Below are 26,586 nucleotides of genomic sequence, written 5' to 3' on the forward strand. Positions count from 1 at the left end.
TACCAGAGAAAACATACTGCCATTTTTCAAATGGGAACAAAGATCAATCAAAGCTCCATATTATCAAGGGTTCATCTGGAGTGACTGCCAGTCTTTCTTACCATTTGCATCTCCGACTGAGTGATCAGCAGGCGGCTCAGCCCTCTGCGTGTCAGATGTGCGCCGTTGTGCCTTTGTGATTCGCCAGTCCCCTCCACTGCTGTAGTTGGACAAAGTCCATGAACACGGTGATTCCAAATCGCAGGAAGCTGCTGCAGAGAGAAGCAAAGACAATGAGTAATTATGATGGTGGGAGAGCCATTTTAGTTTGCCTTTTCCATGAAGTCTATGTAGAAACATATCCTAGTTATTTATTCAGTGGAAAATGAAAGATCCATCTGCTGGCCATATTTAATAAGAATCATAAGCATATATGTCAACAAACCCCGACAATTAGGCCATTTGAGTCTTTAGCATCCAGTTTTATCCATACAGCTTCTGTGCTTTTATTTTTATCAGTGAGATCCCTTGCCTGCAAGTTTTCTTTTACGTATACTGCAACACCACCTCCCTTCTTGCCTATCCGGTCTCTACGGAACAGCGTATAACCATCCATATTATATTCTTCCCCATCATTGTCACTCATCAGTGTTTCAGTTATTCCTATAATGTCGTAAGTGTCCGATGAAATTAAAGCCTCTAAATCATGAATTTTGTTTCTAATGCTCCTAGCATTTAAATACAGACCACAAATGGTAGGCCTTTTACAGTGCTCACTTTTAATATTTATTTGGGCTTTCCGTCTCTCCCCACATAAATTCGTAACTAACGACAGCGTCAGCTATAACAACCTTTAAATTAAACTTTTCAAATAACCAAATTAACAATTACTTACCCGAGATTAACTTCCTGCCGAACTACGTTTAGCTAAACTAAAGCGAAGTTGCTCTAGGGAGGCTGAAAAACCACAAAAAAAGTTTCATATGAAAATGTGAGAAGTTTAACCATCAAGTTTTTTTGCATCTTCCATTTATTTAGAATAAAGGTCCCAGTTCGTGGGGAGCGGTGTGAAAACGACACAGGACAGTGGCCAGAAGCTTCAAAAGTATCAGGTCAAGATGGCCCAGAAACTTGTAAACAGGGACCAGGTTCTGTGGAACTTAAGTGTGAAAGCGCCTATATTGCACTACCGCTGTTGAGGACATTTGCAGTGGTACTCTGGATGAAGTATAGCCTTATTCATCCCCACTTTCTGAGCCATCTCAGTAGGTGAAGGCACTGATAGGCTTTCATGAGGATTGATCTGCTGTTCTCTGTCAGGCTCTGCATCTCTGAGTTCCCGAGGCTGAGGAATCCAGAACTGCTGATAGTGCCCCCCGGAGACCTGAAAGTGGTAATCGGTGTGTGACAATAATCCCGTCTCTTTGACTGATGTTCCGGGGTGAGGTTATTGTTGTGGCACCGCTCTCCAAGCACCACCAGCTCAGTTCTGCATGAATTCTTCGTTATTGGTGGTGTGACCACATAGTGAGGTATCATCAGCAAACTTGGCGATGCAATTGCTTCTGCATTTGGTTACACAGATAGAGTATAAAGAGGGAGTACAGCCTTGCTCTCAGGCAGCAGACCTGGGTGGCTCCCATGTTTAACATCGGACGGGATGTGGAGTTATTCCTGGTGCTAATCTTAAGGATCTTTGCCCAGTTATAAAGAAAATGCTGATTAATAAATGTATGGTGACATCCATCACAGAATAAATTGAAAAGTGGTACAATTCATAACATCAAGGACTAAATGACAGGATTAAAGGATGACTCTACGATATGGTGAGTGATGATCAGCTCATTACTAAATACCAGTGTTTCCCAATCTGGTCGTCAAGGACCCCCAGTCCACATTTTTGTTATGTGAGCTGGAAGGGACAAAAATGTGAACTGTCTGGCAGGGAGCTGGGGGGGAGCAAAAACATGGACAGGCTGGGGGGTCCCTGAGGACTGGGTTGGGAATCACTGCAATATACCAAATGCCTTTTCTCAAACACACTGTAGTTTTTATTCAAACTGGAATCCCATCCAGGGGGGGCTCTGCCTTGTTCCTTAAGTTTACCTCTCCTCAATCAATATTGTGCCTTCTTCCCTACAAACATCAGAATGAAGCATTAAACTTGCATTTCTTCCAAGATTTACTGCTTGCAATTGAGCATCTAAAGTTATATAGCATTTGTATTAATATTTTATGGTATCGGCACTGTGTCAGAAAATAAAAGAATAAAAAAGTCATATCCCATATTATGTGAACTTTTAAAAAATACTATCAAAATAAATTCAATCAACACATAAGCCATCAAATAATCCAGTGGGCTATTACATGGAAGTTGAAATGAACTTTCAACTTAAGTTTTCTTACGCACTTATCTACCCTACGTCCACGGTGACCTTGGATCTCCGGTTCAAGTAAGACCCAGACTGGGCATGATAGCAATCTATCACAAGATATACTCTCACAATCACTCATTAAAAGCAATTTCGACACACCAACCAACATATTTTTGAACCTGAAGGAGACCCACACTGGAGGAGACCCACTGCTGAATTATTCTGATGACAATGCCTTTATACGGTGACTTACTGTATGACACTTCCCTTGGGTTCCATTGTTGAGGTAATAGTTGGCCTTGGACGGTCTCATTCAGCAGTATGTCCAACAATGCAAAACTGGAACTGGTGGCTATTGGGGAAAGAGAAGGTATCAAACAATTATCCCATATAAATCAATCATTGCAATTGTTATTATGAGTTACAGCAGAGTCTTGGTGTTCAGTGGTATATGTAAAATTGTTTTGGAAACTTGCTATTCCATGCACTCAGGCCAAGAAATGAGCGCAGAGTTGCAGGATCAGTAGGAGGCAGAGCATGCAGGATAGCAGTGACATGAGAATCATCTGGCAGCAGACCCTCTGGACCGATCTTTTGACCAAGGAAGCTCAGAGTAGTTTGACAGAGTTGACATTTGTCAACAGTGAGTTTCAGTCCCGCGTTGTTGATTCTGTGCAACACAGCACACAGGTTGGCCTCATGTTCAGCTTCTGAAGTTCCATGTATGATGACATCATAAAGATAGCATTGCACCCCTTTTTGGCCACTTAGGATTTGTGTCACTTTTGAAACACTGCAGGTGCTGAACTCAATCCGTATGGAACTCTGCAATACTGGTACAGTCCTTCATGCGTAATGAAAGCAGTTACAGATGCATAATAAAAAAAAAGCTTCTGTTTTATAACTTTGGTACTGATAACAGTTTAACGTTACTTACACTGGACTGGCCTATGTTTGGGGTCTGTGTTATTATATCATTATGTCTTAATGTTTTAGGTGTACACATGGCTTGCTGCGGTGCCATATAGGTTGATGTTAAAACAACTGTTGTTTGTTGTTATTGTTGTTGAAATAGCTTTTCTGTTAAAATAACATTCTGCTCATTCAACTATACTCTTATGAAACTTTTTAGGAGCACTGTTGGAATATTTTGGAGGTGGGGCACAACCAATGCCATCTGCCTCAAGTACCAGTGCTACAGCTGATGATGATATTCCACGTGAGTTTAAAACAATCCTAGATCAGTTTGTTTATACCTTTTTTGTTGTTCATTTGTTTGTTTTTGGCAGACAGCATCAACTTTCAGTATGAAATCTAACATGGCTACATTTATTTTATATTATTATATTTTTAAAATAATTATTATTATTTTTATCTTTAATAAAGTACATTCTCTGCAGGTGAGGAGCACTCAACCAGCACCTTTATCCACTGATCCTACAGTTCCTTCTACGTCTGTTTCAACCTCAGTGGAGGTGGCAGGTAAGTTAGTAGCACTGTGTACTTGCTCAGTTTACTGTAGAATATCCTGTGATTAATATTTCTAAATATAATTTTTAATTTAATTTCCATATAGATCATTCTAGTTCTGTGGCCATTGGGATCGATGTCACATCTACTCCCTCAGCTACTTCCAGCCTACACCATGGATCAGCAGCTCCTCCAGTTGACCCAGCTGAGTGGTCATCTATCCTGTCTGACTCTGAAAGGACTTCAAAAAAAATAAATTAAAGTGGTTGAAGTGTTTACAGTAAGAGCATTGTCTACTAGTTTATTTTGCCACTTTTCAGTACACCACATTAAGTATGCCAACTGGTACTGCAAGACTTTGAATGTTAAAGTGCAAATTAACACCTGACTACTCCTGTGGGTTTGCTACTGTTACAATTAAAGATCATAGCAACGGTAAAAACACTGGTACGATGTAAGCAACACATCTACAAAAAAATAAAATTTATATTGGGTGTGTTAGATTTATAGTGTGCGAATAATAAAGGATTGACAATAATTAGTCATATTGGTGGCACAGAGGGGCCCCCAAATAAAATTCTGCTTAGGGCCCCCTGAAGGCTTGGGCCGGCCCTGCCGACCGGGGTAAGCGTCGAAGTTTCTGCTGTATTGGCTTCACTTCAGGTCGCGCCTTCACTTTGTGTATGAAGTCCTTTGCACATCCGAATGCAACTGGAGACTCACATTCCTGTTTGCAGTGAGTTGTCAGAGCTGAGGTTTGCTGAAGTGTAGCACAGACCTTGGGAGTCTCAATTACTAAGTGCCCCCCTTTTATGTGTAGCTGGACTGCAGTCACCAGGTCCATGCCCAGTTTGGGTGTCCCTGTTCTCACAATGTAGAGATCTGTGGAGACACTCTTGCCGTTGTAATTAATATCAGCTCTAAGACATCCTAATACATTCAGCTTCTCTTTGGAATATGTAACAAGCTGAGCAGCAGGATTACTTAACTGAGCCAAAATTTGTGCTGTAAACATGCTCAGGCAGTATAGAAACACCAGACCCTGTGTCTACTAGTAGCTTAACAGTACATGCTTGTGCAGTATTTGATGTGCAGTGACAGTAACAGTGCACATCAGTTTAGCTGGATCACTATTGACACAATTTTCAACAGTTAAAACGCACATTTCAGGCACAGTCACTTCATTAACAGGTTTATGGGAAGATTTACACACTCTTGAAAAATGTCAGATTTTCCCACATGTATTACATTTGCAGTCTTTTGCGGGGAAGGATTTATCATTGGCTTTGTGAGGTTCTTGAGTCCTGTATATGGAGCACTGGGAGAAACCATTTTGACAATTAGTCAAATCAGGATGGCAACAGAACCTGAGGCATGATTATAGAACATGGAAATGGTTCTTATGGTTGGACTTTTCTGGAGTTAAAGGCCAGACAGACACAGGGTCACAATTTTTCCCCTTGTACAGGTCAGGTTGGGGAGCATGCACTGGTACAGCGTGTCGCTGCACCCACCCCAAAATGAAACACCTCAGTATCCTGGCTGGAGAGCCCCAGGCTGACACATGGTCCAGTCCCACCCTCCGGAAATGTCCGTCTATCTGCTGCAGCCAGGTGTTATGGGCCTCAGCAATGAGGATCCTGCGAGCTGGATCACCTTCAGGGAACCGCACCACAAAGCCATAGAGACACAGTACCAAACGAGTCCAGTCTTTGCCTCAGCTCACTGGATAGCATCCATGTCTCACAGCCATACAGCAAGACAGGGACCATCAAGATTTTAAAGACTTGGACTTTCATCTTCTTACAAAGATATTGGGAGTCCCACACAGCCCTGTCCAGTGACCTCATGCTCTCCCAATCCATCTACTGACTTCACAGGAAGAGTCACCACAAACATGAATGTCTCTGCCAAGGTAAGTGAGCCTCTTGATGAGGTTGACACTCTCCTAGCAGACAGATGCAGTGCTGAAGGCCATGCTGAAGGCCAATGCTGAAGGCCATGCTGAAGGCTGTGCCCATGAGGGCATTAAAAGGCCTGGATCTTGAGATCAGAGCCTCCATTGACTCCACAAAGATCACAGCATCGTCAGCAAAGTCAAGATCAGTAAATCTTTCCTTACCAACAGATGCCCCAGAGCCGCTGGTCCCCATGACCCTGCCCAACACCCAGTCCACGCAAGCATTGAACAGAACACACCCCTAACCCATGCAAGCACTGAACAGAACACACCCCTAACCCAAGGCTGTACAAGAAGCAGAAATGATATGGAAGATAAAAAGCAAAGCAAAACACTTCCCTTTATGATATGATTAGAGATAAAAGTATTTTTGATGTCAGCAAAATCTTTGAATAAAAAAAAAAATCATAAAAAACTGAGAATACAAAATTCAGTAATAAAATGTATTTATTTGCATGCATTCAAAGGCCCCTTTGAAATGCTAAGACATTTATTATCAAACATTTCGTGGCCAAACATTGTCCATTAAAAAGATAGGAGGGTTTGCTTATTGCCTATCCACAGTATATATAAATGATGGCCAGCAGCATCTTACTGTGTTTTGATGGTAACCGCCAGAACTACTTATGTAAAAAAATAGCCAGCATCCTAAAGTATTCGGTGCACACTCACAAAACGTTGGACAAAGAGTCAGACTCATTTTTAAAATTTGTTTGCAGCTTTGATTATTTCCAAGTACTATTGTCCTCATTTAGAGAGCCGGTGCAATACTGAGCCGCGTGGCAGGAGATGACGTCCTTTGGGTTAGAAACAGGTCCGAGGCAGCCCTCATTGTCCAAAGGTCTCTGCACAGTAGCTTGGCAGAGAAACACGTGCCTCAGAAACAGAGGCACCCAGCAAGCTAATTCCTGAAGTTGTCTTCCATCCTTGCCCACATTAGGTTGCCAGCCAAGTTTTGGATCATTAAATCCATTAATTAAATTTAATGAATTGGCTTTAACCTCCCCTTGAACTGCAAACAGGGTCTCTTTCGATTTGTTGTTGAAATCAGTGTCTGAAATTTGGCTGAAATTCTCCACTGCTAATGAAAAGCAATGAAGAAGAAAAGCAAACTGGCAGTCAACCACATGGAGCTGGTTTACATTGTTCATTGCCACAACTTAACTACAGCTGCCATTTGAGAGAATAATCTCATTTTGATCACAAAGGCACGCTTCGCAAAGCATTTTATATGGCATGTTTAAGTCTCAGAGAAGAAGTACTGGGCATAACTACAATGTAAATGTAACCCCTTACAGACAACTGCAAATCATATGCAAAGGAAGTACAAATAAAAACCACATGATATAGTACTGAGGTATTATATTAAAAGTGCACTAGATTATGGATTGAGACGATGTAAATTGGTGTAAATGAGATAAAGATCTCCAGTTCAAAAGTTCTACATGAATCACCTTTACCCTCATTCCTCTCAAAACCAGTTACCTCAGGAACCACAGGTCAGTTTAGTAACATGACTTATAGAACCATAATATAGGTCATACACTCATATAACACATATAAGAGTTACCAAGATTTATGTCATAAGGTATAAATGCACAAATACATAATGCAGAAATATAGTTGTACTGCAATCTAATATAGACAGTCCCTGGGTTAAGAATGTCTGACTTACAGACAACTTCTGCTATCAAACAGACTGCCATAAGGTCTATTTGTCACGCCCCGCTCCGTCCGCTCCTGATGTGTGCCACACTCACCTTGTTACCTTGTGTTCATCCCTGATTGTTCTCACCTGTTGCCTGTTCCGTTTGCCTAGTCTTTTGTATTTAGTCCGAGTCTCAGTCCGTCTTCCCCAGATCCGTCATTGTAGTGTCCGTGGATGTCCCTGCTTGTCTGTCTCTTGCTGAATAAACCCCTGATCACCCGTGAGTACGGCTTGCTCTGCTGCTTTCCTGCTCGCCTCCCTGCCGACACCTGACACTATTATATTAAAATTTTGACTTAAATACAAAGGTTCATAATAACTTACTCTGTGACACGCATGAAAAGAGCTTGGCTTCAACGATTCCTCTGTCAAGGTACATTACCGTACTGTATGAGGCTACTTTTATTATCACTATATTATTATTATTATTATTATTATTATTATTATTCCAACTTACCTACAAATTCCATCTAAAGATAGACTTAGGGAATCAAATCTCATTTGTAACTAGGGGACTGTCTGTAACCAGCTTTGCAAAAACTGTAATGTAAGGTGTATTCAGGCATTATTGTGCAACATTTAAACAGGATTCCAAAATTTCCATCTATCCATCTTGTAACTGCTGACAGGGGGGACCCTAAGGTCTCTTCCTGGTAACATAAGGGTGGGGTACCATGGGCACAGCCACAAGACTCAGGCGGAGCATGCGAACCCCACATACGGAGAGTGGAGCTTGGATTCCCCAAACCAGGAAGGTGTGAGGCAACAGTGATACTCACTGAGCCATCGTGTTGCCTGGTTCTAAAGTTTCATCAAGGCAGTGTTTCCCAATCCCGTCCTTGGGGACCCGCCGACATCCACGTTTTTGCTCCCTTCCAGCTCCTAGTAGGAGCAAAAACACTGTCTGGGGGTCCCCAAGGACCGGGTTGGGAAACACTGCAATAAGGTATTGTGTTTCCACACCTGAAGCTTTTCTGCTTCCTCTTAATGCATGATATTTTTTTTTTTTTAACTGGTATTAAATAATACAAAAATACAATCAAAAATGAGATATCAATGAATCACATGAGAAATAGCTGAAAGTTACACATATGGTCAGTGGGTATGTAGTTAAGCACTTATAAGGATTTTTATCAATCCTGAATTGGAGAGAAAGTGAGAACATCTCGAAGCCTGCAGAGATTTATGTTTTAAATCCTACAAGTTCTTCTGGATGACATGACAAGCCTAACAATAAATCTCATTTTATTCATCTAGTCATCATAAATAGATTGTTTCATACTATTTTCACTAGTTTTTCATTTCCTCCCCATGACATGCATGACTTTGAATTCAGATCTTTTTTATAATCAAAACCATTGCAATGAAATTGGAAGCACACTACATCTGAGTAAGTTCTATTTGAAACCTTCTTATTTCCTTTCCAAACAAACACCCTGAAAGCACATTGAGCCTTTTAAAAGGCTCCAGTGAGTGAGGCCTCAGTCCAAAGAAGCAGAAGCGGGGAAATCAAGCCAGAACATCTTCTTGTGGAGTGTCAGCTGCAGGCAGTCCACAGCGTCATGCTGATCCACAGCCATACACTGCAGATCCATACTTCTCAGTGTCTGTCTCGCATCTGGGGAAAGTTTCCTGTACAGCATGCAGAGCATGACCAGAAGGATGTGATGAACCTTCAAAGACCTCAGTGGGCCTTTGAACAGTGGCCCAGTGGACAAAGCGCAATTAGCCTGTATGTTATGCCACACTCAGGGAACTTGGTGCAGCTCATTTTATTAACTCAAGTATCCGACAAAGTGTACAAACTAAAAGGATGAGGTACATAGACTAGCATGAGATGAGGCAAACTAGAAACTGGAGACGGGACAGCAGTGAACAGGGAGCTAGAATCTGTGACTCCAGCAAACAGAACAGGCAGGATGGCAACATCTGTGGTACGTCTGTCACATTTTTCTTATTTAGCACCCAGTCAGTCCCTTGAGTAACTGGGGGTTGAGAGTCTTGCTCAAGGATCCATGGTGAAATCATTGTGTCGACCCTAAATCCAGACCCACAGGGAGAACTTAACTTTGAGGGAGGGCCCGGGGGTTCAAACTCATTATTTAACTACCTGGTTGTGAGCAAATGTCATATTAAAACCCATAATTTTATGGCCATCAAATCACAGGCACAGCATCCAAGCCTGCTGAGCTGTACCCCGCCCTCATTACAAGACTGTGGGACCCCCCCCCCCTGCTGTTAAACATAATTAAAATACTAACTGCATATTCCATATGGCAGTAATCATAAAATCAACCTTTTGTCCTTGTGACACTTTCACATATCAGGGGGGGGGGGGGGCTATGACTTGGCTCAAGATCAGCAGTGAAAAGATGAATGAAGTGTTTAGAGCAGATAATCAGGAACATCTGCATTACTGCTAAAATAATGGTTTAAAAATACTGATGATTTGTAGCGTAGGCACTGCATATACTGATGGATCAAAGGGTGTTTCTGTGTTTTGCTTTGGAAAATAAGGGCATTTATCTGCTTTTTTTATATTTATGCTGGCAGTTATAAAAACAAATGTAAAACTCATTATCTTGTAAAGTCTTACCGAATGCCATTGGATAAGGTGTTTCATTCATAACCATAATCCCAGTCTCGATTTTCTAATGATACACAAACAGAGTGAGCCAGCATACACTCTCAGAAAAAAGGATAAAAATGTGTACCTTTGCTTGTCACTGGGGCTTGTAATGGTACCTTTTAAGGTACAAAATTGGACTCTGAGGAACATCCCACAGGAACAAACAGCATTAATGTACCATCAATGGTACAGAAATGTTCCACAGAGTCCTTTTCTGTACCTTAAAAGGTATAATTACATACGACTGAGGGTACAATTGGCAGAGCCTTGAAGGTACAGCCCCAGTGATAAGCAATGGTACAAACTTTTACCCTTTTTTCTGAGAATATACATATCTCAGAAACAGTGTTAGTTGATCAGAAATTACTAGAATCATTCCTCCTTGAAGAAACACTTTGCCAAAAGTCTTATTTGTGCAGTGATTCCGTAATTTCAGCCGAGCCGAGATTAATACCCCTCTTGTGGTATGATGGCCGGATTTCTGAATGAGGGAAAGCGGGAGGATGCAGGATCCTTTCAGCCCTAATAACCGGATCTTGCTTTCAAGAGAAGTGATTTGAAAAATAAATCCCAGACAATCAATTTTCTGGGCTTATACTGTATGTGAAACACATAACGTAATAGTCGAGCTGTGTCCTAGTAGATCACAGTCTGTACCTTGGGCACTGTTCTGCCATTGTGGAGACAGAAAGGTTTTAGACATAAACCAAAAAACTGGACTCTGATCCCTTTGTGGAGATAATAAGCAGGATCATAGCCAGACATTCTAGCTGCTGCAGGGCTTTGGGCAAAGCAGAGTGGAGTTAAAGGATGGAAACCACTCCAGCCTTGTCCCTGGAGAAAACCTGTATTCCCCAGGCTGAAGCTGGACACCAGGCATGAAAAACCAGCCTGGAAGAATGAGACTTGGGGCAAAGAGTAAAAGAGACCCCATTCCTGTGATGTCATTGTCAAAATAAGGCCACATGATGTGATGGTCACGTTCAAAGATGCTGCCTTTCATAGTCTGCAAGTTTGAAGTTTATTTTTCTCACACTTACCTCTAAATAACCAGCTGAGCTGTCTGTCTGTCTGTCTGTCTTACATGTAATATTTTTCCTAGAAGCCCTTGGGCATATTACATTGCTGTTTATAAATTTGCCCAATTTAAGGTTTAGGCAAAATGATCAATAGCAGCTCTTATTAAGACAGACAATAATAAACATAGATTATTATAGAAAGCAAGCAGAAATAGCACCAAAGGTCAAAGGTCTTCTCTCCAGGGGTCACCCCAAAATTAGCCGGATGTTGTGTTCTATCTGGTGTTCAAAGCCCCCAAGAGTTAATATGGCAATCATGTGACTCCCATCTGGAGCCCAATTTCCCGCTGCATTTACAAATAAAGAAGTCAAAGAGCACCAACAAATGGGTCCCTGAGCTACAGTGTAACAGATGAATGGAAGGGAAGGGAGGACAGTGAAAATGCTGATGGTAAAAACATGGTAACGTCACCAAGCAGATCTGATGGCTCCTTCAAAAGGCCGGAAAACAAATGAAGGACTGTCTGCAGCCTGAAACTAAATCTGCATTGATAAAACAAGGTCACATTGCCATTGGAATTGAATTGAATTATCATTAGGAGCTTAACATATATAGACAAATAGAGACAGTTTACACTGAAAAGTAACCATTCATGCACCCTGGCAGAAACATACACAAAACACAACAAATAAAATATGAAGCCAAAATCAGCAGCAGCCCAAAGCAAACACAAATATTCTATTATAAATATTATAACTAAGGGTAAGTCTAGTCTGAATGCTGACCATTTGAGCTGGCAGAGGCTAATCGCAGGCTATAGAGGCAGATCAGATTGTGGGGTTTCACCTATAGTTAGAAAGGTGTGATAGACACAGTACAGATATCCAAACAGATCCACTTGGCCCCCTACAAAACACTGGAATCTCCAAAATATCAACTAAAATTACACTTACACAACACTCTTCATTCACATCAGCGTCTGGATGTCCTCAGATGTGCCTTATGGTTTCCACAGCTGATTCCACAAACACCTTCTTGGGAACCGCAACCATAGCACCAATTTTAATGAAAGTAACAACACTTTGAAATTACAGTGTAAAAACTTGCATCTGCTAAAGTGAACTGCACCATAAAAATGTCTGCAGTGGTACCTTTGTCTGAAGTCAGCAATCTATGTAAATCATTATGGCGATATTGGTACAATTAGTGAAGAAATTGGAAACAGATCCTGGGAAAGGCAAGATGGAGATTTGCCCAGAGCAGCAACTTGGGAGGGGGCACTGACTTAGGAAACCGTTGGAAAAAGTGGGAATGTCAGATCTTCACCCCCTCAGGTACTTGGCTTCGCCTCGAGAAGCATAGAAAAATAGGTGACCAAATCCAGACTGAGCCATAGGTAGTGTAAACGTTAAGCATATGACCTTTAACCAGATGACTATCAGTTCTATACTCCAAGTTCTACACTCTTTCTGCTGTAGCATCTTTGAACAAGAAACTGAGCTACTTTGATGAGAACTTTACAATGATGAATTAGTAAGATAAAACTTTGGGCAAAGTGGTCCAAATGCCACCTGTACAAAGCCAAGGGCCTGAACATAAGCTTCCGCGTGTTTGAACAGATAAACTCTCGAAGCACTGCCGGGTTGGACTCCGGGGGCTGCCTGCATAAGTGGCTCTCAATCTCTCCTAAGAGAGCCAACTCAGCCTCTGCTGTCGTCACACCTCATTCAATTAATCAATTCATCATCAGGCCTTTAATTAGCTAAACCAGATGGTCTGATGGTGGGAAGAGAATAAATATATGGGATGACTGGCGGTCTCTAAGGAGACATTCGAGAATACATATGAGGAACAAATTCCCTCGTTAAATATGTCAGCACTGGGAAGGGCTAAAGCTTTACAATCATACATTCTGCTGTAATAAAAATGTGAGAAAAATAATGAACATTAGAATTAGCAGAATCTTGCCTAGGGCGCCAGAACACCCAGGCCTGGCTCTGGTGGGAGACTTTCCTCTAAAAGCATCTTTGAGTTTTGTACTTAGGGGACAGGCAAAAATTCCCTGCTGCATAAAAAGTGTCCCAGTCAGCGAACATTTGCAACAGCAACGGCTAGACTTTGTGGTTTTCTATCATTTACAGTATATTGCATTAATTAATCAGCTGAGTGCTGTGAGGCTGTCTGTGGCCCTTATAGGACACCACGTCCCCTGGTGCTACAGAGGCGAGTCTCAGGGTACAAAATGCCCTCAGTGTGGGTATGGATGGACCAGAGATAGACCAGATCTACACAATAAGCCAGTGCCCATGAATCGCCCTTTTGGTAACTGCAAAAAAGTCAAATAATTGAATCTTTATATAATTGGTTGCAGCTAGAGCCAAATTAAGGCTTTAAGTCCCGCCTCATTCTTATTTCTGTCTGTTTCCATAAATCTCCTAGTGTTCAACTGGACCCAGGCAGCCATCCTTACAGAAGGGGACCTGTGGACCCAGTTCTACCTTACAAACCTCTGACTTGTACCAATAGGCAATTCTAGACCCAATTTTTGAAGGCTTCAGCAACACTCTTCTTTGTCTCAGCATTCTTAAACAGTTATTTTTCTAAATCCATTTAGCGGTACCCGTACTGGGGGCTGACCCCCTAAGGGTCAAATCCTGGATTGGGCCCTGCCTGTAAGGAAATTCTCTCATGCATTCAGCACAGCAACAGAAAATAAAGCAATAGCTTTGGATGGTTCCACCAATTTCAAGAGTAAATTCCAGTTAAAATCTGTCATTCATTGTTTAAAAAATGCATTAGTTCACAAGATCCCATCAACTAAGTCATGTATCAATGTTCACAATAATGGTTGAACAGTAAGACCTTCAGGACTTTAAAGACAAGCCTCAAAATTACATCTTAAAAAAATAACTGCCCAGTAGTTAGTGTTACCTTTCCTGAAGCATGAATATGTCATTTAATCTGTCAATGACTTATAAAGTAACTCACTATTAAAAAACAAAGGCAGGAACAATTTCATACATTACCAATACCTATTGTGGAGACATTGGCATAGCTTGTTGAACTCCTTGTTGAACACTGATTTATATTCTGTTAAAATTAGGATTTTTTGTTTTTCTGTTGTATATTGACCAGTGTTGGGTAAGTTACTTTAAAAAAGTAATTAATTACTAATTACTTAATCAATGTTGTATTTAAAATACTTATCTAATTACTGAAAAGTAACTTAATTACTCAATAAGTAATTTAACTAAATACTTCTTAAAATCCCTATAAACCTTGAGTGGACAAACAATAGAAATTAAACTCTTTAAATAATAAATAATAAAAAAAAAACATTTGAGTAAAACATGAAATAGTTTAGCCTTTTAGCTTTCTGAATCATCTTTATTACATTCTATAAAAATCATTCTATAATAATTAAATTTTTTAGTAAGAAATGTAATCTTCTTTAGGTAAGAAACACAATTCCTGAATAACAAAAAAATATTATTCTGCAACATATCTGAATAACAAAAAAGCTTAACTTAAGAAATGTTAAACATGACATGTATCAAGCTGTAAACATGAAACTTACTTTCAAAGCAATGAGTACCATATTCATACATAATGTATGTAATCATGTCATGTGTTTCAACAAAGTGAAGTTAACTGTAACCTTTAGTTAACAAACAGAATTCCTCTGAAACTTCCTCAAACCAATGAGCACCATATTTCATGCATACCTGTACTCTATGCACTCATATGTTTTCCAAAAACTTTTTTTTGCACTACTTAGCTTCCTTGTTTCAGAAAAGTGAAGTGATGGGAATATTTCCATTTCGTAAAACAGCCACTCGCTTCAGCCGAGTCCGACATAGTCCGCTTTAGAATACGACTATGCAGCAAACTGGCTCGAAATCACATGCACCTGCACTACCGGCAGAGTTTACTTTTACCTTTAGAAGATAAATGAATAAAATTAAATAATGATATTCAGCAAGTTTATTTTACAATTTAACGCAAGTACATTATAAGTAACTGTAATTAAAATACCTAAAAATGATCAGTTACTCTACTTTTTCAGTGGAAAAGTAATTTAATTACAGTAATGTAATTAATTACTTAGTAACGCGTTACACCCAACACTGATATTGACTATGTGTGACATATATGAATCTATAATAATGGTATGATCGATATTTGCATTTTCCTGGTCTAAAAGATAAAAAAAAAATCCTGTTTTCAGTCTTTCAGTTCTTTTCCCAGCATCAAAGGGAATTAATTCAGTGCATGTGAATGAGTATGTATGAAAGTTTAAGTCTGGATCTGGTGTTATATGGCCTGGTATTATTTCCGTTTTTTCTACAAAGTTACATCGGAAGTGTTACAGGAGCAATGGTTTGACATTTCTCTTCATTTGAGGATTAATGAGTAAAAGCTGGGAAATAAAGGGCACATTTTATTCAGTTACACTGCAGCTTATAATTTTTGTTGATGACACGTGTTGGCAGGGTGGACGCTAATGGTTTGCAAAACTGAGTTTTGCAGCTAGAATCTCACATAAGAATCAAAAACCCAGGAGCTGCTAAAATCGCAGAACATCATTATTCCATTATGTCAACGACACCAAAGTCAACATCAACTGCCATGATAACATTTTTCTCAGACTTAATCAAGTGCTTTGTGGAGTATCTGAGGAGAGTCACATCTAGTGGTCATTTAAACTGAAGTTGCAACAAGAAACAGGGGCTGAGAGGGTCATGTGATTAGTAATAACATCTCTCTGTATGCTCTTACTATCTCCTTGGAAATGGCCCCGACACTGTCAAACTCTGCCTTTTCTCTAAGGGATACACCAGTCCACGGCAAAAGGCAGTTAACAAAGGCAATTCTGATTAATAGCAATTCTCTGCTCAGATTCATAAATGGATAATCTATCAAGATCATTTTTGTTGTTTTCCAAATTTCCTTTATCATACTCTTTTCCATACATTCAATAAAGAAAATATATAATCTGCATGTCTCCTATTTCATTAGATTATCTTCAGAGAGGATTTTTATGGTGAAAACAAAGCAGAGAGACAGCTCAATGACTGATTCACATACAGAATCTGTTTTGGAGAAGTCATCGTTTTAACTTTGACATGATACCTCTACAAATATTAGATGAGGCTCCTTTGCTACAGAAAAAGCAAAGACCAACAAGAAACGTCTAATCACATCGACCCTTTCCTCCTGAAAAGTTGAAGCATGCCACCCTCTACCAAGAAGACAAACTCTGTCTATATACTGTATTCTCTTTCCAGAAGCCCATAATTTTAAGTGAGGAAATGGCAAGCCTGCCTATGTCAGTTACTTCTTATGGAAACATGGGGAGGGATTAATTATATGTATGCAGTCCCACATGTAAGTATGTAAAGGTCTTTTCCTGTGGCTCTGGTTTCAGTCTGACATTGGACAGCTGTGCTACAGGACTCCTCGTTTGGTTAGTATGTAAGTAGGGACGGCATGGTGGTTAGCATCTGAGCATCTGAGGAAGGTTTCTGACGTGCTAGACCCACCACATGTGGCATCAACAATCACAGCACCTTCACAACGTGACCGAAACTCTTCACACTTTGCTGTATATATTCAGCTGCAGCCACATGTATAAGCAGGTAAGTGTATCAAATAAACTGATTATTGAATGTAAAGCACTTCACACCTTAGGAACAATAATAAACTTCAAAACAGGTATGGTAATAGCTCTGCAGTAGTAATGATGACCAGTTATATTAAAAGATTTATTCATCAACATATCACATATTTGATCATGAATGAATGTTAAATTTGCATTTATATGGTGCTTTTCAAGACACCCAAAGCACTTTACAGAACCAATGGGGAGCCTCTTGAACCACCACCGCTGTGAAGCCCCCACCTGGATGACGTGATGGCAGCCATTCTGCACCAGTGCGCTCACCACACAGTAGCTAAGGTGGAAGGGGCAGGAGAAAATTCACCAATTAGATACAGGAGATGATTAGGAGGCCAGATTTGAAAGGGCTACAGTGGGCAGTTTTAGCCTGGACCACCACCTACTCTTTTGAAATATGCCCAGGGATCTTTTATGATCTCAGAGAGTCAGGACCTCAACAAACACAAAACAAATCAGCAAGGGATGGGCAACAAAACAAAATCCCCTGTATCTCCTATACCCATGTGGGTGTATTTAATCACAATAATAACAGGTGAAAACATCACATGCTTCCTGGAAACCTTTCTTCAAACATGCCCAGAGGTCTCAAATATCAGTTGAAAAACGACAGAATTTCACAGCCTGAGAATAACAACTAAGCTGTCACATTAACCCCTTCAGGAGAAACCTATGCCAAGATAAAAGTGCTGAACTTTAGGGGGGTAATGCAAAAAAACCAGTCCACAAATAACAGAGGCAGAATACACCTCTCTGTGTGGATTTCAGAAGATGCGAAGATGAAGCCATTTTCTGCAAGTACCTTGAACAAAAATCATTTTTCGATTATCTCTACTGTCCCCATTTCAACAGCAGCTTAAATTTTTGTGGAACTTTTTGCATCCCTCCTGATCCCTGTTACCCCCAGAAGCTCAAAGCATTTCCCCATGCAAACATTTTGTTCACTGGACTCATATCATGTGCTTCTGCCCACCTGACCCAAGATGCTCTCACACAATAAAATATAAAACCATGTATATCAGCAGCTACAGGGCTTTTGTTTCAATACATATTCTCATTTGATATCAATTAGTCTGTTTGATAATAACACTTCAAATAGACGACTTGAAAACACAAAGGCAGTATCTTTCACTGATTAGCTCAGAGAATATACAGTTTTACTTTTCACAGTTATACTGAAACAATGAAATTTTCTAAGGTGCAATTAGTTTGTAAATGAGAGATGCCAAGGAAGCTTGCATGCTATGCAGCCCACAGGAAAGGAATTAAATACAATAATTACAAAGCTCTTTTCAGTGATTTGGCTCTATTTTTAGGTACAAAAAAGAAATGCTGGTATTTGAATGGTTTAATGGTATTATTCAGACTCCTAAAATGCTTGAACTTTATTTTACTGAGAAGGTTCTACTCTTTCTTTCAAATCAGTCATAATATAAGCAGTAAGAGGCCTTGCGTTTTGTCCTACGTCATTTTAAATACAGTCATGTGAAAAACAAAGTACAGACGTTCCTCTACTTACGAACTTTCAGACATACAGTACAAACGAAGAGGATTGTAAGTCCAAATTGTGTTCCTTGGGCTCCCGTTTCCTGTCTGCAACATCAATTTTTTTTTTCTGTGCGCCAATTCCGCCTAGTACGACTTCTGGCCGCTACTCCCACCCCGCAGCAGCGTAGCGTGCGGACTCCCAGCATCCTAGTTCTTTGTACTTGCGCAAACCCTTAAAATGATGCTGAATAACGACTTACGAACATTTCAAATTACGAACGGCCATTTGGAACATCTCATTACCAGGTTCTAAAATGATTTAAAGCTAACCGCAGGTGTAAAACAACACACAGCAGATTCCATTACTATTTATATAACCAAAAAGAAGCCATGCGTGAAAAACTAAGTACACCTCATGATTCAATAGCATGTCGAACCACCTTAAACAGCAAGAACTTGAATTATGTATGACTTTATCATTCTCTCACATCATTGTGGAGGAATTTTGGCCTGCTCTTCTTTAAAGTGTTGCTTCAGTTCATTGAGGTTTGCAGGCATTCATTTATGCGTAGCTCTCTTAAGGTCCTGCCATAGCATTTCAATTGCGTTGCGGTCTGGACTTTGACTTGGCCATTGCAACAACTTGATTCCTTTCTTTTTCAGTCATTCTGTTATAGGTTTGCTGGTGTGCTTGGGATCATTATCCTGTTGCATGACCCAATTTTGGCCAAGCTTTAGCTGTCAGATGGCTTCATATTTGACTCTACGATACCTTGGTATTCAGAGGAGTTCATAGTTGACTGAATGACTGCAAGGTGCCCAGGTCCTGTGGCTGCAAAACAAGCCCAAATCATCGCTCCTCCTCCACCGTGCTTGACAGTTGATATGAAATGCTTGTGCTCATACGCCGTGTTTAGTTTTCGCCAAACGTGACGCTGTGCATCATGGCCAAACATCTCCACTTTGGTCTCATCTGTCCAAAGGACACTATTCCAGAAGTTTTGTGGTTTGTTCAGGTGCAACTTTGCAAACCTAAGCCATCCTGCCATATGGCTGTAAGATAAGCATGAAATGATTATGATTTAACAGTGTAGTGGTGACAAAGTCATCATGTTGAATCACGTGAAATGCTTAGTGGGTACATCCTCTTCTAATGATGCTGGGCTCTATTATTCATTATTTGTCGTCATAGAAGTATTGTGAACATCACATTGTCAGGCAGCACCCTAATATAACTGACCTGTTGATTCCTTGATTAGGAAGTCAATGATTCATCAGGTGCTGCCTTATGGGGCATACTGTGACCAGTGCATTAATACTAATTGTTACACAATATATTGTCATTGTTAATTCAGGTGTTCAAATCAATTGCATAGCCACAGGTGTATAAAAACAAGCCCCTAGGCATGCAGACTGTTCTACAAACATTTGTGAAAGAATGGGTCACTCTCAGGAGCTCAGTGAATTCAAGCGTGGTACCGTGATAGGATGCCACCTGTGCAATAAGTCCATTCATGAAATTTCCTTGCTACTAAATATTCCACGATCAACTGTTAGTGGTATGATAACAAAGTGGAAGCAATTGGGAACAATAGCTACTCAGCCACAAAGTGGTAGGTCATGTAAAATCACAGAGTGGGGACAACGCATGCTGAGGCATTCAGTGCGCAGAAGTCACCAACTCTCTGCAGAGTCAATAGCTACAGACCTCCAAACTTCATGTAGCCTTCAGATTAGCTCAAGAACAGTGCATAGAGAACTTTATGGTATGGGTTTCCGTGGCCAAGCAGCTGCATCCAAGCCTTACATTACCAAGTGCAATGCAAAGTGTTAGATGCAGTGTAGACGTGTTCTCTGGAGTAACAAATCACGCTTCTCTGTCTGGAAATCCAATGGACTAGTCTGGGTTTGGCGGTTGCCAGGAGAATGGTACTTGCCTGACTGCACTGTGCAAAGTTTGGTGGAGGGGGGATTATGGTGTGGGGTTGTTTTTCAGGGGTTGGGGTTGGACCCTTAGTTCCATTGAATGGAACTCTTAATTCTGCAGCATTCAAAGCCATTTTGGACAATTTCATGCTCCCAACTTTGAAGGAACAGTTTGGGGATGGCCCTAAGCTGTCACAAGAGTCTGGTGTGGAGGAACTTGACTGGCCTGCCTGTACAGAGCCCTGACCTCAACCCGACAGAACACTTTCGGGATCAATTAGAGCAGAGACTGTGAGCAAGGCCTTCTCGTCCAACATCAGTGCTTGACCTCACAAATGCTCTCCTGGAAGAATGGTCAAAAATTCCCATAAACACAATCCTAAACCTTATGGACAGCCTTGCCAGAAGAGTTGAAGCTGCTATAGCTGCAAATGGTGAGCCAACTCTATATTAAAGCCTATATTTTAAGAAATTGGATGTCAGTAAAGTTCATGTGTGTGTAAAGCTAGGTGTCCCAATAGTTTTGCCAGTAAAGTGTACGTGTTCTCCAAAATCAGAAAAATATTACATGGTGGCAACATCAGAATCAGCAACAATGGATTTATGGAAGTGACTGTTTTTGAGCTGCACACATCTGTTTTGACTTCAAAACTACATTAGTTCCACCAAACTCCGCATGAAGGAACATAATACATCTTCCAAGGGAAAAAGTGGTTCACAGTTAAAGGCACAATCTATCACATTTGTTCTCAAAATCATCACAGATTAACCATTGGAGTATTGGGGTTCATATTATGAGAAGTTTTTAAAAAAAATCGGATTGCCTAAATCAGGTCTGATGCTATTTTATGATACTAGGGGGGTTTCTAGATGCTATTTATTCTCATTAGCCCAGTGCATTTCTTAAAATAATATACAGAAATGTGCAACATAAAACTCTGATTTATGGTTTTCCCCACATGGAAAAAAAAATAAAAAACCAAACAAAAAGAAAGAGGCCAGAATAGCGAAAGAATGAGTGATTAAATTGTCTTCAGGAAAAATAATTTAGTTTCATTGTCTGGATAACAACACCTTGTGCAGAATGCTACGCTAAAGGAGAATACAGATGTGCTGGTTGTTTCTCATTAAGCTGCCTGCCTTAGAATGAAAGTTGATAGATATCATGTGAAAGTCCTCTGCTAGGGTTTCGCCAAGATAGACTGGAGGTTCATGTGAATATCGATGTGAGTTTTACTGAAGTTTTTTCTTTATTTCTTTGCATATTATGACTGCATTTTAGTTCCTTTTTTTATCTTTTTGTGAATTTTCAGGTTGATTTTCTCATATCTCATTCCGCCTTGCTGTACTATGAATGCTCCTTAGGTCAACTCTAGCTTCTGAATGTTATCCTTTGCATGCTACGGTTCATGCAACGTGGTGACGGATAACCAGTAGCCACTGGCCACTTGCAGGTACCTGTCAGCTCTGTGGGAAGCACTCATGGGGCAGCCTAGGGTGAGAATGCTCAGAAAAATGGCAGACCACAATGATATAACCCGGTTATCTAACTGAGACATATGCAGCAGTGGCTCCTAAAGGAATTCTTGGTGCTGAGCCTTCTGGGTGTCAAGCCAATCATAAAATAACTAGGGAACAAGCTGGAATAAAAGGCATTTATCTCCCAGGGGGGTCAACTAAGTTTTAGTACATTCATGTCTTAAATGCTAAGACCACTGGACACTAGGAAGTTGTATCTTTATAAAGTAAGCTCTGTATATTTACAGAGCTCTGTATCTTAAGCTCTGTATATTTCCTGATGTATATTTACGTACACATATTTAGTCGACACTTTTACCCAACACAAAATACAATTGAGAAAGCAGGACCAACCAGTCCCTGGAGCAATTGGGATTAATGGTCTTTCTCAGAGACCCACTGGTGGGATCACTCTGTCTACCCAGGGATCTGAAGAACGGATGACCTTCCAATCACAGCCAAAAAGGTCCAGCCCACTGACGCACACATCGCCCCGCTATGCATGTAAAGTTCATAAAATTTTGAGTACATCAAGCTACACAGGATGACTGTTTTGAATAAACTGTACACATAACTACTACGAGAGTATATGTTGTCTTTGCCTAACTATTCATTGACAACAAGCCTGATCTAAGACAATGTTTCTTTTTTCAAAGGTAATTGCCATCAAATTGAGGCATTTAAGATTCTGATCCCTCATTGGCTGATAAATAATGATGCTCATGATTGAAACATAGAGTGATTCATTCATCCAGAATCTTGCACTTATCAAGCCCCAACAAAGGACTTACCTTTTTCAATCTAATCTCAGTTCCTTTATTTCCTGTGCAGGTTTTGATACATATGATGGTATCTTCCCCCTATGTCACATCATTGTACTCACAATAATTTAAATTCAAAGAACAATGACATTTTATGAGGTTCACTAAGACTTATTACTCAAAACAAGTATATATATGATATTGATTTCACCACTGCTCCAGTGATACACATACAGCAGCTGTTTTCTCTTTTAAAATTACTATTGACATTTTAAAATACTGAATGAATCATGCTCATGTGTCGTATCCTTATGCAATGTGGCAAAAATCTAATCAATTAAACTGAGATAAATAACTGTGTAAATTTCTAGTGAAATTTACTACATAAAACACCCAACATTAGTGGAATATAAGAGTTTAGGGATAAATATATTCATTTATGTAACATATGGTTGGCAATTAAAGAATGGTCTTGTTCAATCCTGGACAAAATGGTGACATAAAATGTTTGCTGTATATAAGGGAATAAATTAATATGCACAAATCACTTACCTAAATATATGCGTTTATAGCAGTTGTGGCTTAAAGGTTAGGGAAGCGCACTCGGGATTGAAAGATTGCAGGTTCGAATCCCTGACCACCAAGGTACCATCCCCAAGCACTGCTCTCCGGGCACTGAATTAACTGCCCCCTGCTATGTGGCATTGTCACATATGGGTTAAATGCAGAGGACACATTTTGTGTGTTGACAATTAATCTCTAAATATTGGCTATTTTATTATTATATACTATGTGTTTATAATATAATTCTCAGAACCATATGAATTTTAAAAGTTCCAAAAGTTTCAGAGAAATTAAGATGCTGGAAACGCAGAATAATTATATATATATTATATATATATATGTATATGTATGTATGTATGTATGTATGTATGTATATGTGTGTGTGTATATATATATATGTATATGTATGTATGTATGTATGTATATATATATATATGTATGTATGTATGTATGTATATATATATATATATATATATATGTATATGTATATATAGCCTATATATAATTTATTTATTATTATTATTTTTTTTTTCTAAAGTCACAATGTGACAAGAAATTACATTTCAAATTTAGCCGACTCTCAGCGTCACCTCCCCACCAGACAGCTGTAAGAAATGTACTGCTGACCAATAATCCCACTTTTTCTCTGGAAGATTTGTTTGAAAAAGCAAAAGCAAGAACACATTGTGTAGAGTAGACAGCAGAAGAAATTTGTGTGGGCCTAAATAATTATTATAAACTGAGGTTTTCCTTTACAAAATACAAATACAGTATACAATCAGGTTACATTTATGTAGCTTAACTTAATTGTTTGTCTGTGTGCCTTCATCTATCAGGGAGAAGTTGGAGTGAGTTAATAACAGTTATGCCAAGAAACTGTTTACTTTTGTAGTATCTTGAAGGGCTTAAATGTCATTAATGTAACTTTTATCATTGATACTGTATCTTTAGAAACAGGAAACCAAAGGATGTAGCCTAAGTGCAGTCATCAACATTTCTATACCTGACCTCCAGTTTCTAGCAACTTTGATCAGATAAATTTATTTACTAAATATTAACGACTGAATGCAAAATATAGGCTTAAACAAATATAATTAAACAAATTACTATGTTTATAAAATGAAAGAAGGATACAGGATAACCTTCAAGCAGAACATATTTTCCATATCGAATCTAAGTAAATGAATTATATAAATCAGTTCGGGGCATGTTCAGTAACATCTGATCAATGAAATACGGTAACTTTATTTCAAGATAAAGGCGAGTTTTGCAGCGGTCTGAGCGGATTAAGAAAAACTAAACGCTCGCCTGTGAATCATCCATGTCTTAACTGAACGTGTCTCTACTATTTAAAAGTATACACAGAATATAATATTAACATTAATGCAAGCAAAATAATAAAAAGAAATCATTAAGTTTAAAATACAGTACTACATTAAATACTTTCGGTACATATGTTAATGTAAAGTTTTTTTGGATTAAATATTGAAAACAACCACAATTTTACGAAGCACCATAACTTTTTGTCAAGCACTTAACGCTCACCAGAGTTCATAATTCTACTCCTCATAAAGTAATTTTCATCAATTTCGCTTAAAAACATCCAAGTATGGATACCAGTAGCCCGTAGGAAGAAAATTTGTGCAGATATTATTGTAACTCTATTAACTGTAACTTAAGATAAGAATACCTATACCTACCTATTGGGATGCACAGTAGAAGATTGATAAACGGATGCCTCCCGCAATATCCCATGGCTCCTTAATAAGGTTCACGGACTCGGTTTCGGTAGCTTGAAGACCTACTCCTCAGATAAAAGGGCACCTCTGCTCCCTTTCGGTGTTACTCATGGCGTTGCTGATGCTGAGGATCTATCCTTGAACCGAAAAGCTGTCCCTGATCCGCCCTTCTGCTCTCTCTCTCTCTCCCTGCCACTTTATCTATGCACTTGGTCCTAAAGCCTGACTGGCGGCAAATAAGCTTACAGAGACGTTTTGTTCCTATCGGTCCCACGAACAAGTATAGTCTGTTTGTCCTTCGGGGAACAGCATTTCATCCGCAGTTATCGCACTAACGAGGTATTAGAAAAAAAGAATAAATGCATTAAATGATGCAAGACATAAGTATCCAGTGAGGGGAAATAATTGTCGTATAGAGTAAAACAATTGAAAAGTAAGTAGTCTATATGAAAATATGAGTCTCTAAGAATTATTATGGTACTCTTAATAAATAAATAAATAAATAAATAAATAAAATAATATATTATAAAATCGTTATTCTTCATGAAAATAACATAACAAGAGCTATGATTGGTGCTGCACTATGAAATAGTTGCACTACGAATAGTAATGATGCTGTATAAAATATAAATGCTTAAATGTGAAGAAAAAAATGTTTCTTGCTATAGTTCGCATTTTTCTCATTTCATACGTTTTAGCGTCTAAAATTAGGGAACAGGTGTGACAGATGTTCCATTGTGTTGTACATTCATGTTTAGTACATATTAATCCCCTGAGTTTTGCAAAATATGCATTTTTCATCCTTAAAAATCGTAAGGCAAGCATCTATATAAGCATTGCTTTCCCGGCAGCTGGGAACATTTTGTCAATTTCCACTCCTCTCCCGAAACAATATCCACAAATTTGCCATGTATAACACAGAATGTTTTGTGTGTGCAAGACACTCTTCGATAAAACCTTGAATGAGCCTGCTATAGGATTTCTGCTCCGTGTGCCACACGTGTAAGCTTTCCTGACCTAGGAAAAGACTGGACTCCTGAAATTACAAGACACCATGAAGACATTGCTGGTGTCAAATAAATCCTGGCCATGCTTTAAGATAGGAACTTCTGAGAGCTTCTGCAAGCTCTTCAAACAGTTTTCTGGTTTGCCCCATAGTTTATTGAGCAGGGGGTTTGGGGGACATGATAACTTTGAGTGAGTGACACACCTACATTTTGTTAACTGGGAACTGAGGATCCCTGTGATGAATTTTTCAGCCCCACATACCCATGGGCCACCAGGAAAAGACCTGTTCCAGCCATGACTAAACCAGCTTCATGCCAGTGAAGGGATTAGTGACACTGTGCCAGTTTCAGCACCTATCAGATTGCGTTTGTGCCCTGAGAAGAACTGAGATCCCATTCAGGGTGTTTCCTGTAGTATCCGTGTGCTTGCTGGCATAGGCTTACTGTGACCTATACAGCAGAGGGGGTTATGGGAAATGGTCAATCAATCAATTAAGCTGGAATACCAAGAATTCCTGCATTAATATCCTGGGAAATATTTAATAACAAGCAATGGTATTTTGTTAAATAATACACTAAGCTTTTGCATTTCTTACTAAAGTATTTCATGACTCCTACAGACCTGCAGGTTTTAATATCACCCAGAGAGGTTTCAATTAATCTCTGGTTTCTCCTTCTCGTGTTCATAAATGTAAAAATTCTCTGCAAAATTCAAGGTCAGCTGAAGGACAAGAAAAAAAAAACTATGAACAGAGGAGATACAGG

General features: G+C 39.5%; 1 protein-coding gene across 2 annotated transcripts in view; it reads right to left on the minus strand.

Moving 5' to 3' along the window:
* The window catches only part of ltk (leukocyte receptor tyrosine kinase), a 60,423-nt gene extending 35,343 nt beyond the window's left edge, over nucleotides 1–25,080 (minus strand). The window contains exons 1-3 of one of the 2 annotated variants that reach the window (XM_023828237.1): nucleotides 24,776–25,080; nucleotides 2,608–2,706; nucleotides 102–248 (exon numbers count right to left, since the gene is read on the minus strand). In XM_023828237.1, coding sequence (XP_023684005.1) covers nucleotides 102–248; nucleotides 2,608–2,706; nucleotides 24,776–24,830 — 301 coding nt within the window. In that variant the 5' untranslated portion in view covers nucleotides 24,831–25,080. Of the gene's footprint in view, nucleotides 1–101; nucleotides 252–2,607; nucleotides 2,707–24,775 lie in introns of both variants that reach the window. The other variant, XM_023828236.1, reaches the window with a different exon arrangement.
* Nucleotides 25,081–26,586: the final 1,506 nt, after the last annotated feature.

Source organism: Paramormyrops kingsleyae, chromosome 14, assembly GCF_048594095.1.
Source record: "Paramormyrops kingsleyae isolate MSU_618 chromosome 14, PKINGS_0.4, whole genome shotgun sequence".
Taxonomy (NCBI): Eukaryota; Metazoa; Chordata; class Actinopteri; order Osteoglossiformes; family Mormyridae; genus Paramormyrops; species Paramormyrops kingsleyae.